Below are 15,833 nucleotides of genomic sequence, written 5' to 3'. Positions count from 1 at the left end.
AATAAAATCTTTAAAAAAAAAAAAAAGATTTGAGAGACAGCATGTGCACAGGGGGTGAGGGGCAGAGAGAGGGTCTTTTAAGCAGACTCCTCAGGGAGGGCGGAACCGGACATGGGCTTGAACTCATAACCCTGAGATCCCAACCTGAGCCAAAACCAAGGGTCAGACACTTAACTGACTGAACCACCCAGGCGCCTCTAGACAAAGTACATTTGAAGTGGATTTTTAAGGTTAGGTTGCAAAAAGTGGAGATGGGCTTTAGGTTAAGAGAAACAGTATGGGGGGGGGGACATGAGTTGGAGCCCCATGTTGGACTTAAGATTACTTAAAAAATAAAAGGCATTAAAAAAAAAAAACCCAAACTGTATCAAAGTCCTGGGCTAAAGCAGCTCACGTGAAGTTGGGTAGTAGGAGATAAAACCTGGAAATGTAGGTTGGAGCCATTATGGAGAGACTCTTCAGCAAAAGATTTGTGAGGAATTGTTTTGATCTGTGGCAAAGGTTTGAAGCATGGGCCTGAAAAAACAATTGAGAGGCCCCTGGCTTACTAGAAAAGGAAGGAGATATTGTAACTCGGGTGCTGAAGCGTGTGGGAACAGAAGAGGACCGGGGGGGGGGGGGGGGGGGCGGGGGAGAGGCGAGACGCTGAGGACTTGAGAGGGGCTGGATCTGTGGGAGACCAAAGAGGGGGAAGCGCGCCTCCAGTGACAGGCCGTGAGAGGAGCTGACGTGGGCCTGGGCCTGTGCCTGCAGGGTGTCATGGCACTGATCTACCTGTGTGTGGAGGACATCTTCCAGCTCATTAACTACTACAGCTTCAGCTACTGGTTCTTTGTGGGGCTCTCTATTGTGGGTCAGCTTTATCTGCGCTGGAAGGAGCCTAATCGACCTCGTCCCCTCAAGGTACTCTACCTTCATCCTCCCTTTGCGTGGGCCTCAGGGGTGGTAGGGTGTGGAGATGAAGGGGATGGAAAGGCTCAGTGCCCTGATCTTCACAGGAGAAACTTACTATAGCTGCCACTCTGAGCTCACCTTCAACTGTTTCCTATGTGCCCTCCAGCTCAGCCTGTTCTTCCCCATTGTCTTCTGCCTCTGCACCATCTTCCTGGTGGCGGTGCCACTTTACAGCGATACCATCAACTCCCTCATCGGCATTGGCATCGCCCTCTCAGGCCTGCCCTTCTATTTCCTCATCATCAGAGTGCCAGAACACAAAAGACCTCACTGCCTCCGAAGGATTGTGGGTAAGCCTTTGGATCTTCAAGATGATTAGCTATTGTATGGCTTTCTCCACCCCCCATCTGGTACCCGCCATCATCAGCTTTGCCCTAGCCCCTTCCTGTTGTTAACTATAAGGCTTAACGGAATTATCCCTCAGGCCGGCCCCGGTCAGTGCCACCTGAGTTGAGCTCAGCTGACCTCTTCTCAGTTCTGACTCACATTTCTCTTTGTAGCATCCGCTACATGGTACCTCCAGGTCTTATGTATGTCAGTTGCTGCAGAGATGGATTTGGAAGATGGAGGAGAGATGCCCAAGCACCGAGATCCTAAGTCTAACTAAATACCATCTAGAATCAATCCTGAGATGTGGAAAGCAGGGGCTCTTGTCCCTTACTGGCTGGAGCCAAGGAAGATGAAAAGGAAAAGTACATCTCTTTGTTGAAGCTGCTCAGACCAGGGTTCTGGACAGGTGCCTTCAATTTTCGAACTTGCTGTTTGAGAGATGAAAAGTAATTTATTTGTTTTGCTACACATTGCTTTATTGTCCCTTTTAAAAAAATCTGGAACAGACTGTGGTGGGGAGCATGTCAGGTGTGGGCTTGGTTTTACTAGTAGCACATTCCCACGCGTTAAGATAGTCGCTCACCTCTGGGTGTGCCCACCCACTCCTTTTCCTTTAAAAGGGCCAATAATGCTCCGAACTTCCTGTCTCCTTTAGAGAGACATGAAACTGTCACAGGTGCTAGATAATAAAAGGGTTATGTTCTAAACTTTGAGTGACTTCATTTTATTTATTTATTTTTTTTGAGTGACTTCATTTTAGATAGGTCTTGGGGATAGTTCTCATCAGGCTAAGAGGAACACTAAAAACAGTCTTGTGCTTGAAAGTATCTTAAGTATTTCTTTCCTCTCAAGTCAGGTGCTGGTGGCTGATGCAGCCACTCTCTATACAAGAGAACACACCTAAGCTGCTTAGCAAAATTATTTTATAGCATCCTGAGATAAACCCATGTATGGGGTGGGAGTTTAAGCTCGTAATGCCAGGTTACACTGCTGAGGCACTTCCAAAGAGCACAGGCAGGAGCAATCCCCAACTGATCTAGTCTTCAGTTTTCTGAAGCACACCATCCGTTTCCCTGTTTAATAAGTATCCGGAAGCAGCATGTAGTTTAGAGGTTTACTGATTCTGTGGCTGGCAAGATCACTTGGCTCTTTTACACTTAGGTGTGAGAGTCTGTAATGGAATCCACTTTTAAAAGGAAGATCTCGACACCCCACGGTTCGCAGAGCTGGGGCAAGGACTCTGTGTCAAATCTGTTCTGACGCCGAGTCTTTGAAGAGAGAGCTCCTACCAGTCTGAGCAGGAATGGAATTCAGCCCAGCGTGTCACGCCAGGGCTGCTTTGGCTTGGCACTGCTGCTGTTAGGGGTGCTGGGAGGCTGATTCTTTCCATGCTGTAGCAATGGGTTGTGGGTAAAGGTCTGTCGTAAGGGACCTAGGGCAAGAGAAAACAAATCTCCGTGAACGAAGGAAAGGAAGAAACAAATCACAGAATTTAGCCTGCAAGGGTTATTTACCCCTGGCAGCTAGTTCTAAGTGATTCTGCATGCGTCGTTCGCGCTCTTTGAGCTGATGTGCCAGTTCAGCATTCTTCCATCCTGTGTAAAGAGGAGGAAGACAGTGGGTCCTAGGCCCATTTTTAGACTACTCCCCCCCCAGTCCCATTTCACTGAGGACAGACCCTTACCTCTTTTGAAGCTTTTTACAAAACCTTCCCGTGGAAGTAATTTATTGGAGTCATGCACGACACGCTGGGGGATTTTCAGTATAGTCCGTACGGCTGGGATCCGAAGACAAGCCACCTGGACCAGGGAAAACATATTGGAGGAGAGCCAATACATGAACACCGCCTGAAGGAGAAGAAAGACACAGTACTCAGGAGCTGTCCTCTGCTGTCAGCTTGATGGGAGATGGCTAGGCTAGATGGAAAGGCTTGGAGCCAGCTCCTAAGCCATTACCTACCGTGGGGAAATGGATAGTTATGGGCAACACCGCTAGGGGCATCACTCTGATCACATTTCTCATCCACTGAAGATCAGAACTTTGCACGCCAGTCTCCGCACCTAACTGCCAAAAAAAAAAAAAGGCAATTGCACGTCATTTCTAGAGAATCTGGCTCAGATTTCAACCCATCAATTCTACTTTATCTCTACTCCCCACTTTGCAGGCCTGGCACTTAAGCCAACCTGGGCTTACCTCAAGGACACCCCACATTGTAGCAGTGACCACCAGTGGTAACATGTAGGTGGGGTCAGACAGTGTGAGATCCTGGAACCACAGGAGGCCACCTGTCTGCAGGCTGGGCACAGGAAGGTTGGCCATTTCTCTCAAGGCAATGAAGAAGGAGATGAAGATCGGGGCCTATTACACAGGATAAACAGTGTCAGGACCTTTTAGCAAAGGGGACATTTTCATTACTCCATCATTAAAAACCTTACCACCACCCCCACTTTTTGGGGGTCTAGGGCATGGGAAACACAGGAGTTTATCTGACTGGTGTAGGATAAAATAAGAAGGAAAATGTTTTTGCTTACCTGAGTCAGAGGTAGAATAAGAGGTCTAAAGAGTTTAACATCATGCTTTTTCTGGTAAAATGTCATTTCCGAGGAGGCCTTGTAAACTGTGAATGAGGGGAAGTTAATGGTTGGGCTAATAATTACATCGATGGAGGTGACCATCCTTACCACCTGGCCCATAAGATTTCTACCTGACCCTGGCCAGTCACTGGAAACATTAGGCCCAAGAAGCAGGTAGATCTTTAGAACTTGCCCACTTCTAGCAACCCTCAGCAGAATGTCAGGAAAGTGCAAACATGGTCCTCTCCTATGCGCATTCTGTAGTTGACTCACACTCAGCATCGTCTCCTGCCAACTTGGCCTCTCTGATTCGAGTGGAAAACTTCTGGATCTCTGGCAAGTGGTTGTGGATCTTGGCTGCTTCTCGCTGGCCCTTCACGATGAGAGGAAACACCATGCAGCGGGCAAGGACAGTACCTGGAAAATACAAACTAGGACTGGAGTGAAATCAAAGCAGTTCTGCAGTTGGAAGGTTGAAGGTTTTTAGGTCCTCACTGAAAGGGTCTTTTTTTATTATAGTCTTTTCAACACTGTGATGCCTGCTGAAGGAACCCAAAACAAAGGGCAGGGGTGACTTGATCCTTCAAGGCTCAGTTCTCTGCTTTGAGCTCACAAAAGTCTAACATTAACTTCTGTAAGCAAATGGCCAGGGATACCGTTTATTTCCTCGAACAAAAGGTGAGAGAAGATACTTTTCTAGATCAGTGGTATCTGAACTTTTCTATTATCAATGGAATCTCCCTACCGTCAACTCTTAAGTGTAGCCCCAATATACATAAGAGATAAAACCGAGCTGCTCTGAGAGAGAGAGTAGTCTGGCTACAGAACTGTTCAAGCTCTGGCCTTTGCTTTTCTCAGAGGCACCATACACAACTCTGGGAACTTCAGGAATGAAGTCTGAAGGCCCCTATCCTAGAAATCCCTAGGGTAGGAATTAATCTGGTGGCTTACTCCTTTAGCTCCTCCCCATTTCCTATACTTCCTATTTCCTGATCATTCCAAAAATACTGATAAACTAATCAGTAGACAAGCAAGAGGGTCTGGGCTGAGAAGAGAAGGTGGTGGTGCGGCGGCGGGGGGGGGGGGGGGTATATGGGCTTAGGCTTTATCAACATTATAATGGCTGATATGGGGTGGGAAGAGAAGGAAGCTAAGGATGAAACCGAGAATACTAGCCCTGAAGGAGTGGACTGAGAACTGGGCAATGGCAATGGAAAGATGTGGTCAGAAAGACAAGAAAATCAGGAAAGATGATCACAAAAGCCAAGGGAGAGATTTCAAGGTCTAAAATGTCTAATACAGGACCCTAGGCCCAAGGGGATCAAAATGGAGGAGTAGGAAAGATCCTGGGCTTACATCCTCTCAAGGATATACCAAAATCTACAACTACATATAGAACTATCACTGTGTAAAGAACTTTGCAAAACAGATCTTACACACCTAAGGATATGAAGAAAAAGTCATTTTGAGTTGGGTAGGAGGCAGAGACAAGGTCTAGTCAGGACCCACGAGTAGGAGGGATATCACAACCATAAAGACTCTCCCTGTGAAACAAGGGGTCCAAGCCCCATATTGGGTTCCCAGCCCTACACTAGGAAGACCAGCCCCTACAACCTCTGGTTTTGAAAACCAGCAAGGCTTATGCACAATCTCACTTGCTGAAGTTCCAGCAGAGGCAGCAGTTTGAAAAATGCCTGGGCTACACACGAAGGAGATGCATGGACTGATTTTAGGGCATGTGCTGGCAGGGCAGGGATCTGTTGGAACATTCTCTGGGGATGGACGAGCTGGCAGGCACCATTTCTGACATTCTCCATCTACTGTGCTAGCACCAGCTTGCCCAGCCCAACCGACCCACAGGCCAAGAGCCCTTCTTAAGGGACTCCCTGCCCCTGCCACACCCAGCAGGTGGCCTCAGCCTGCACCAGAGCCACCCCCACCAAGCAGCCTCTGCCCTGTGTATACGAGAGCACCTGCAGCAGCTGGACTTCACAGTCTGCCACACAGCAGGCCTGCCCTTCCCACAAGCGGAATGGAGCTGTCACAGCTGGGCTTTGTAGCCAGCTGTGCTGAGGCCAACCCCCCACACTTACCCACCCAACAACAGTAGTGGCTGGACCTCTCAGACAGAATGATGGACAGCCCTGCTTACCAGCATACCTGAAGAAGTTGTGGCTGAGTCTTGCAAACAGCTGTGTCAGGGGACAGCCCTGCAAACCACTGAGTCTACACCAACAGTGACCCAGCCACAAGAAGATGGTGCATGCAACCCACACAAAGAACCCCTAGGGCACCTGCTCAGGTGACTAGGAAGTTTGCACTACTGGACCTCACAGGATACCTGCAAAAAGCTACTCCCCTTCAAGGCCAGGAGACAGAACTGATCTAAATAATACAAAGAAACACAGGGTTAGGCAAAATGAAGAAAGAGTATGTTCTAAATGAAAGAATAATACAAAACCTCAGAAAAAGAACTAAACAAAAGAGATGAGCAATCTACCAGGTAAAAAGGTCAAAATAATGGCCATAAACATACTCACCGAACTCAAAGAATGAACACAACGAGAACTTCAACAGAAAGTATATAAAAAAAAAAAAACCCACAAAAAACCAATCAGAGCTGAACAATACAGTAACTGAAATAAAAAGTCCACTGGAGAGATTCAATAGCACATTAGGTGATGCAGAACGAATCAGCGATCTGGAAGACAAGGTAGTGGAAATCACCCAACTGGAACAGCAAAAAGGAAAATACTAAGGATAGTTTAAGGAACTTTTGGGACAACATCAAGTATAACTAACATTGGCATTATAGGGATCCCAGGAGAAGAAAGAGAAAGGGACAGAAAACCTGTCAGCTGAGAAATTCTCTAACCTGGCAAAGGAAACAGACATTCAAGTCCAGAAAGCACAGAGAATCCCAAAAAATTGAGCCTAAAGAGACTCACACTAAGACTGGTTAATCAAAATGCCAACAACAGTTAAAGAATCTTAAAAGCAAGAAAAAAAAAAAAAACTAGTTACATACAAGGAACCCCCACATAAGACAATGAGCTGATTTTTCAGCAAAAACTTTAAAGGCCAGAAGAGTGGCACAATATATTCAAAATGCACCTGGCAAGGTTATCACTCAGACTAAAGGAGAGATAAGGAGTTTTCTAGACATGCAAAAGCTAAAGAGTTCATCAACACCAGACCAGCCTTATAAGAAATGTTAAAGGACTTCTCAAAACAGAAAAGGCCATAATTAGAAATAAGAAAATTATTAAAAAAAATCTCACTGGTAAACATATAATAAAGGTAGTGGATAATTACCTACCTATGAAGGTTACAAGACAATAGTAAAATCATCTAGACCAACAATAATTAGTCAAGGGATACACAAAATATTAAATTCTAAGATACGAGGTCAAAACCAATGTGGGGATTTATTTTTTTGTATAACCTACCCACTCAAATTATTATACAATTATTTCACAGGCTTTCTAAATAAAAGTTTTAAACCTTGGGGGAAAAAAAAAACAAAATGTAGGAAGGGGGGGGACTAGTACTTTTAGATTCCACTTGAACTTAAAGCAACCATCAACTTAAAATAGATTTGTATACATACAGTGTTAAATATTAACTTCATGGTAACTATAAATCAAATACCTATAATAGACATGCAAAAATAAAGAGAAAGGAATATAAACATAACACTAAGGAAAGTCCCCAAATTATGAGAACAAGAGAAGACAGACAGAGAAGAACTACAAAAACAACCAGAAATCAATACAATGGTAAGAAGTAGGGGTGCCTGGCTGGCTCAGTCAGTAGAGCATGTGATTCTTGATCTGAGGGTCCTGAGTTCACGCCCCATATTGGGTGTAGAGATTACTTAAGAAAATGGTAAGAAGAATATATCTATCAATAATTAAGTGTAAATGAACTACATGTTCTAATCGAGATATAGGGTGGCTGATTAAAAAAAAAAAAAAAGACCCATCTATATGCTGCCTACAAGAGACTCACATGTGAGACATAAACAGACTGAAAGTGATGGAAAAACATATTGCATAAGGATGCCTGGGTGCCTCAGTCGGTTAAGTGCCTGCTTTCGGCTCAGGTCATGATCCCAGACTCCTGGGATCGAGTCCTGCATCGGGCTCCCTGCTCAGCGGGGACCCTGCTTCTCCTCTGCCTCTGCCTCTCTCTCTGTCTCTCATGAATAAATAAATAAAATCTTAAAAAAAGATATTGCATGGAAATGAAAAGAAAGCTGGGGAGGCAATACTTGTATCAGACAAAATAGTAACAAGAGACAAAAAAGGGCATTATATAATGAATAAAAGTATCAATCCAAAAAGAGAATATAACACTTGTAAATATCTATGCACCCAACACAAGGGCAGCTAAATACATAATGGAAATGTTAACAGACAAAAAGAAATCGACATTTATTATTTATTTATTTTTTAAAGATTTATTTATTTATTTGAGAGAGCGAGAATGAGAGAGAGAGAGAGTACGTGAGAGGGGGGAGGGTTAGAGGGAGAAGCAGGCTCCTTGCCAAGCAGGGAGCCCGATGCGGGACTCGATCCAGGCACTCCAGGATCATGACCTGAGCCAAAGGCAGTCGCTCAACCGAGCCACCCAGGCGCCCCAAGAAATCGACAGTTATACAATAAAGGTAGGAGACTTTAACACCCCATTAACATCAATGGATAGATTGTCCAGACAGAAAATCAGTAAGGAAATTGTTCCTTTAAACAACACGTAACACCAGACGGACTGGGTTGCCTGGGTGGCTCAGTCAGTTAAGCGTCTACGTTTGGCTCAGGTCATGATCCCAGGGTCCTGGGATTGAGCCCCATGTTGAGCCTGCTTCTCCCTCTGCCCCTCCCCCTGCTTGTGTTCTCTCTCTCAAATAAATAAAATCTTAAAAAACAAACAAAAAAACACCCACAAAAACACAAGACCAGATGGACTTGATAGATAGACACAAAGCATTCCATCCCCAAAAGGCAGAATACATGGGTGCCTGGCTGGCTCAGTCAGAAGAGCATGAGACTCTTGATCTTGGGGTAGTGAGTTTGAGCCCCACACTGGGTGTAGAGATTACTAAAAATAAATAATAAACTTAAAAACAAAAAACAAAAAAAACAAAACCCCCAAATGGCAGAATACACATTCTTTTCTAGTGCACATGCAACATTCTCTAGGCAATATCACATGTTAGGCCCCAAACCAAGTCTTAACAAATTGAAGACTGAAATCATATCAAGCATCTTTTCCAATCACAATGGGATGAAATTAAAACTCAATTACAAGAGGGAAAAATGGAAAAACCAAATATGTGGAGGCTAAACAACATGCTACTAAACATCCAATGGGTCAAGGAAGAAATCAAATAAAAAAACAAGATAAATGAAGATGGAAACACAATAGTTCAAAACCTATGGGATGCAGCAAAAGTAGTTCAAAGAGGGCAGCTTATGGGAGTATAGGCCTACCTTAGGAAACACGAAAAATCTCAAATAATCTAACCTTACAGCGAAATGAAATAGAATAAGAACAAAGCCCAAAGTTAGTAGAAGGAAGGAAATAATGAATATTAGAGCAGAAATAAATGAAACAGACTAAAAAAGCAATGGAGAAGATCAACAAAACTAGAGATGGTTTTTTAAAAAAGATAAACAAAATTGCTAAGGCTTTAGCCAGACTCATCAAGAAAAAAAGAGGGCCCAAATAAAATCAGAACTGAAAGAATTAACCACCAACACCACAGAAACACAAAGGATTGCAAGACACTACCATAAATAATTATATGCCAACAAATGGGACAACCTAGAAGAAATGTGTAAGTTCCTAGAAACATACACTCTTCCAAAACTGAACCTGGAAGAAATAGAAAATCTGAACAGACCAATTAGTAGTAATGAAATTGAATGGGCAATCAAACTTCCATCAAACAAAACTCCCAAGACCAGAGCTTCACAGGTGAATTCTACCAAACATTATAGAGGACTTAATACCTATCCTCTCAAACCACTCCAGAAGACAGACGAGGAAGAAAAGCTTCCAAACTTATTCTACAAGGCCAGCATTACCCAGATACCAAAACCAGACAAAGACACTAAAAAAAGAGAAAACTATACAGGCCAAAATCTGTGATGAACATAATAGATGCAAAAAACCTCAACAGAATATTACCAAACCATATTCAACAATACATTTAAAGGATGATTCACCCTGAACAAGTGAGATTTATTCCGGGAATGCAAGGATGGTTTAATATTCACGAAATCAATGTGATTTACCACATTAAAGAAAATGAAAGAAAAATTGTATGATCATCTCAACAGATGCAGAAAAAGCACTTGACAAAATTCTACATCTGTTCAAGATAAAATCTCTCAACAAATTGAGCTGAGAGAGAATATACCTCACCATAAGAAAGGTCACAGATGAAAAACCCACAGTTAAGGGGCGCCTAGGTGGCTCAGTCTGTTAAGCATCTGCCTTCGGCTCAGGTCCTGATCCTAGGGTCCTAGGATCAAGCCCGGTGTCAGGCTCCCTGCTCAGCTGCTTGTGTGTGCATGCTGCAAATAAGTAGAATCTTAAAAAAAAAAGAAAAAGGAAAAACCCACAGTTAACATCATACCCAATTAAACACTGAGAACAGTCGTTTTAAGATCAGTAAGAAGCCAAGTATGTCCATTCCTGCCACTTTCATTCACACAGCCCTGGGAAGTCCTAACCACAACAAAGAAAAAGTAATAAAAGGCATCCAAGTTGGTAAAGAAGAAGTAAAACTGCCACTATTTGCAAATGACATGATAATGTACATAGAAAGCCCTAAGGACTCCACTAAAAAAATTACAAGTAATAAATGAATTGGAGTAAAGCTGCATGATACAAAATTAATATACAGAAATCTCTTGTGTTTCTATACACTAATTATGAAGTAGCAGAAAGACAAATTAAGAAACAACTCCATTTACGATTGCACCAAAAAGAATAAAATATCTAGGGGTAAACTTAACTAAGCAGGTGAAAGACTTACATTCTGAAAACTGTAAAAAACACTGATAAAAGAAATTGAAGACAACACAAATAAAAGACACAGCATGCTAATAGACTGGAAGAATACTGTTATAATGTCCTTTCTACCCAAAGCAATCTACACATTCAATGCAATCCCTATCAAAATACCAATGCCACTTTTCATAGAACTGGAACAAATAATCCTAAAAGGTGTATGGAACCACACGAGACTTTGCATAGCCAAAATAATCTTAAGAAGAACAAAACTGAAGGTATCACAATCCCAGATGTCAAGATATATTACAAAGCTATAAAATAGTAATGTACTGGCACAAAAATAGACACATAAGCCAATGGAACAGAGTCCAGAAATAAACCCACACTTATATAGTCAATTAATCTTTGACAAGGATGGCAAGAATATACAATGGAGAAAAGAGTCTCTTTAATAAATGGTGTCGTTAAAAAAAAAAAATGGCCAGCCACATGCAAAAGAATGAAACTACATCACTTTCTTATACCATATACAAAAATAAACCAAACTGGATTAAAGACTTCAATGTGAGACCTGAAACCATAAAACTCCTAGAACATAGGTAATAAACTTTTGGACATCAGCCTTAGCAATATATTCCTGGATATGTCTCCCCAGGCAAGAGAAACAAAAGCAAAATAAACTATTGAAACTGTACCAAAACAAAAAGCTTTTGCACAGTGGAGGAAACCATCAACAACAAAAAAGGCAACATACTGAATGGGAGAAGATATTTGCAAATGATATCAATAAGGGGTTAAAAAAATAGTACAATTAAAAAAGAGGCAGAGGACCCGAACAGACACTTCTCCAAACACATGTGGATGGCCAACAGACACATGAAAAGGTGCTAAGTATCACTATCAGGGAAATGCAAGTCAAAACCAAAATGAGTTACCACCTCAACACCTGTCAGAATAGCTAGAATCAAAAGACAAGAAATAACAAGTATTGATAAGCATGTGGAGAAAAGAGAACCCTGGTGCACCACTGGTCAGAATGCAAAATAGTACAGCCCTGTGTCCAGCTCCATGCTCAGTGGGAGTCTGGAAAGAGTTTCTTCCTCTGCCCCTCCCCCCACTAATGCACACACTTGCTTTCTCTAAAATAAATAAATCTTAAAAAAACACCCAAACCCCCAAACAAAAATATATATGCACTGCTAAGTTCACTGCAGCATTTACAATAGTGATGATATGGAGGCAACCTAAATGTCTGTTGACAGATCAATGGATAAAGAAGGTGTGGTGTATAAACACACAACAGAATATTATGCAGCCATAAAAAAGAATGAGCTCTTACCATCAGTGACATGGATGGACCTATAGGGTATTAGGCTATGTGAAATAAGACAGAGGAAGACAAACACCGTATAATTTCACTTAACATGTGGAATCTAGAAAACAAAACAGACTCACAGATACAGAGAACAATCTGTTTGCCAGAGGGGAGGGGACTGGAGAAGATGGGCAAAATAGGAGGAAATTAAAAGGTACAAACTTCCAGGGGTGCTAGGCTGGCTCAGTCAGTGGAACATGCGGCTCTTTATCTCGGGGTTGTGAGTTCGAGCCCCACACACCCAATGTGTGGGTCAGGATTATGACCCTGAGATCAAGAGCTGCATACTTCATCAACTGAACACCAGCCAGGCACCCCAGGGATTGCTTAAATAAACTTAAAACAACAACAAAAAGTACAAACTTCCAGTTACAACTAAAGATGACCTAGGGATGCAGTGTACAGCATAGGAAATATAGTTAATATATTGTAACAACTTTATATGGTGACATGGTGATCACTTCATAATATACATATATGTTCAATATATATATGTTGAATCACTATCACTAATATAATATTGTATATAAACTACACTTCAATAAAATAAACTGGAAAAATGTGTCTAACACAGAAAGGTCAAGTATGAAAAGAATAATGGGTTTAATAATGATGTCACTGACAAAATGAGGTGGTATTAGTAAGTCAGATTGCTAAAAAGGTCAGACTGCTGAGTGTCAAAGAGTGGAAAGAAAGAAGTCCACTGCATGCAAAACAGTCTTTTAAATAACAGCTATGAAAGGAGAAAGAACTAAGGATGAAAAGAAGGGACTTTTCCTCAAGAAATCCACGGTATATTTGAACATGTTTGTATTTTCAGAACAGGGCAGTAAAAAGAGAGAAGCTGAAGACCTAGGGAAAAGGATGATCACTGGAGCAAGGGTAGGAAGAACAGAATTTAAAGTATAGTCTTAGCCTACAAGAGGAACAATGTGGGCACCTTCCAATTTGGGGGGGGGAGGGGTGGATTTAAGCACCTGGCCTGACCTTCTATTCTCCTAAACCAGGGCAGCTTCATCACTGTTAACAAGGTCTCCTTACTCTAACCCCATGCTCACATTAAATATGTACACTTGTTGAATCCCAGGTGATCCAGTGGTTTTATAATGCCCTTTAATAAAAATAAATATAGTGTATCTAAGGATCAAGAGCCTCTATCCCTCATCTGAATCATCTGCTTTTCTGACCCCTAAACTTCTGCAACTACAGTTGACCCTTGAACAAAAGGGGTTTGAACTGCGTGGGCCCGCTCATATGGGTTTTTTTTTTTTTTTTTTAAAGTACTGTACATGTATTTTTCTTCCTTACTTTAAGAATATAGAATACATGTAACATACAAAACATGTACTAATTGACTGTTTACCAGCAAGGCTTCTAAGAGTAGGCTATTAGTAGTTAAGTTTTTGAGGAGTCAAAAGTTATACATGGAATTTCAATGTTGGGTGGGGTTAGTGCCCCTAACCCCCAGGTCATTCAAGGGTCAGCTGTATTTCCTCCATCCACTTACAGAACTGCTGTCTTTAAAGTTCTACCCCCGAAGTTCCCATTTCTATGCTTGACCAGGATGTGTTTCCCTTACATGCAGCAATGGCCCCCCACCAAGGTAGGCCTAGGTTAACATGCATAAATTCCAGTAAGTTCTGAATCAGTCCCACTGGGGTGTATGACCCCAGCCCCAGTTCAGCGAAGCTCTGTCCTGCAGCAGCTTGGATTACATCTGCGGTCTCTCCAGAAGCCACCTCAGGTACTGCTGTGGGTGAGGGAGTTGCAGGAATGACAGGAGGGGCCTGAACCTGTGCAAAAGGAAGTCATGTGTAATACTCAGTAGGGGGGACATACAGAAATCACAGGCCCAAGATAATAACTAGTATCAGGTTGTTCTATGGGCTTTCTACTTTTTGTTCTCCCAGATTAGTCTACAGTGTACAGAGAATTCAAGGCTTAAAAAGGACATTTTATTTTTTTCCTCTAGGCAGGAAGACAAGTTACTTAGAGTAAGATTTCATGACCTCCCTTCCTAAGTTATTTCTTCTATCAGTGTTTACCAAACTTCAGTCATTTGAGTATCACTGGCACGATTTTGCAGATACTGAAACTGTCGTAATTTTTATTTAAAACAATTCAGTTTTTAAGACCAAAATATTTACTTGGTCTCACCATGAGAAATATTAATACCCACGAAGTCAGTGATATGCAAGTTATAACTTTTCTAATACACATGCACACCTGGAATCCCATCTCCTACACCATCAGCGGCTTGCCACCATTACGGCAAACAATGCCTTGTACATAACATAAATTTCTCCTGCTGTACTCTCATTTCCCCACTGATTTGAAAATCTATCCCAAGTTGAGATGCTACTGTTTTGGGGAGCTGCATGGAGTGTGGCCAGGAACTCTGTGCCACATTTCCCCTCCTTGTAGTTAAAACAAAATAAAAAGAAATCAACCAACAAACGCTACCCCTAACGTCGCAGGGACGAATCGCCTCTTACCTGGGCTTCTGCGAACAAGATCACGGAGGTACTGAGGCCCCGGGGACCAGGGCCCGCGAGGAGGACATAGTGCGGGCGCTCGCAGCACCGGCCGGTTGGAAAGAGGAGCCCTGAGGTCAGCGGTTTCCGCGGCCAATGAGAGGGCCCTGCGACGCTATGGAACTGAGAGAGTAAAAGAAGGATGGAGCCCTTTTTCAGGAACAGATGTCGCCCATCACGCTCATTCGCCACGAAGCTGCCAGCCCGTTACCACAAGTGAAGGCACCACTACTCCGCGCGCAGATGGCTGGCCCGAAGGCATGCAATTGGTGCGGCCAGGCTCTCGGTTACCGTAGACCCACCCCGGAGCACAGAGGTCGAGGCTGAAGTTTCTGTGGCATGGGTGACGACGAGACCCACGAACAGACAACAATACGCGGCCACTGAGCCCGCAAGGTCGGGGAAGTAACCCTTCCGTGGACTCATGCGAGCCGAGGTCAAGAGAGGCAGGTCCCGGTGAGGTCAGCGTCTGCTCAGGCTGTTCCTGGCACGAGCTGTTTCTGGCTCGGGCCACGGGGACAGGGCCGCATCCTGGCGCTCAGCCCTGGGGGATCCTTACCTGACGCTGTGGCCGTAACAAGCGCAGAAGCTCCCGGCGTCCGCACATCAAGCTCATCGCCATTTTGCCGGGAGGAGGACTTGCGCTCGCGCCTGCGCACTCAGAACTTCAGCCTCGCGGGAAGAGGCCCTTTTGGAAATGGGCATGAAGCCAGAGCTGTTGCCACGATCAGGTGGTAAAGGAGACTGGAGCTTAGCGGCCATATTTGAAGTGGGTAAGAAGACGCTAAGGGCCTTATTAACAAGATCCCGCAGGGTGTTCAGGAGATTGAAATGAGATTGAAGAGCCGCCTGAGGGGCTCTCACACAGTGACTGCAAAAACCTGGGGATTTTTTCCTCCATTCTGTAAATCCGTGATTCTCCTCTGATTTGTTGATTTAAAATACAAGTTCCGGACAGTCTTGGCTGTGCTTGGCGTGGCTTTTTCTTGTCGGGTGATACTCGATTCTTACTGCTAGATAATATTGTAATTACAGATTAAGTGA

The 15,833-nt window shown here is 43.3% G+C and overlaps 2 protein-coding genes across 4 annotated transcripts in view; one reads left to right on the top strand and one right to left on the bottom strand.

Annotated features, from left to right (window-relative positions):
• Positions 1-1,619, top strand: part of SLC7A7 (solute carrier family 7 member 7) — a 33,965-nt gene extending 32,346 nt beyond the window's left edge. For all 3 annotated transcript variants that reach the window (XM_032404721.1, XM_032404720.1, XM_032404719.1), the window contains exons 8-10: positions 754-903; positions 1,061-1,244; positions 1,455-1,619. In XM_032404721.1, coding sequence (XP_032260612.1) covers positions 754-903; positions 1,061-1,244; positions 1,455-1,561 — 441 coding nt within the window. In that variant the 3' untranslated portion in view covers positions 1,562-1,619. The remainder of the gene's footprint in view (positions 1-753; positions 904-1,060; positions 1,245-1,454) is intronic.
• Positions 1,620-1,755: 136 nt separating this feature from the next.
• Positions 1,756-15,433, bottom strand: OXA1L (OXA1L mitochondrial inner membrane protein). Its single transcript, XM_032404722.1, has 10 exons — positions 15,349-15,433; positions 14,751-14,912; positions 13,835-14,048; positions 4,131-4,274; positions 3,816-3,901; positions 3,478-3,642; positions 3,244-3,348; positions 2,969-3,131; positions 2,799-2,879; positions 1,756-2,716 (listed from the first exon to the last, which is right to left on the bottom strand). Exons 1-10 carry the CDS (start codon positions 15,409-15,411, stop codon positions 2,595-2,597), a joined length of 1,305 nt encoding a protein of 434 aa, XP_032260613.1. The 5' UTR covers positions 15,412-15,433; the 3' UTR covers positions 1,756-2,594.
• Between the last annotated feature and the right edge of the window lie 400 nt (positions 15,434-15,833).

This window comes from Phoca vitulina, unplaced genomic scaffold, assembly GCF_004348235.1.
Source record: "Phoca vitulina isolate PV1807 unplaced genomic scaffold, GSC_HSeal_1.0 scaffold7, whole genome shotgun sequence".
NCBI classification, from domain to species: Eukaryota; Metazoa; Chordata; class Mammalia; order Carnivora; family Phocidae; genus Phoca; species Phoca vitulina.
This window is presented reverse-complemented; position numbering and strand designations above follow the sequence as displayed.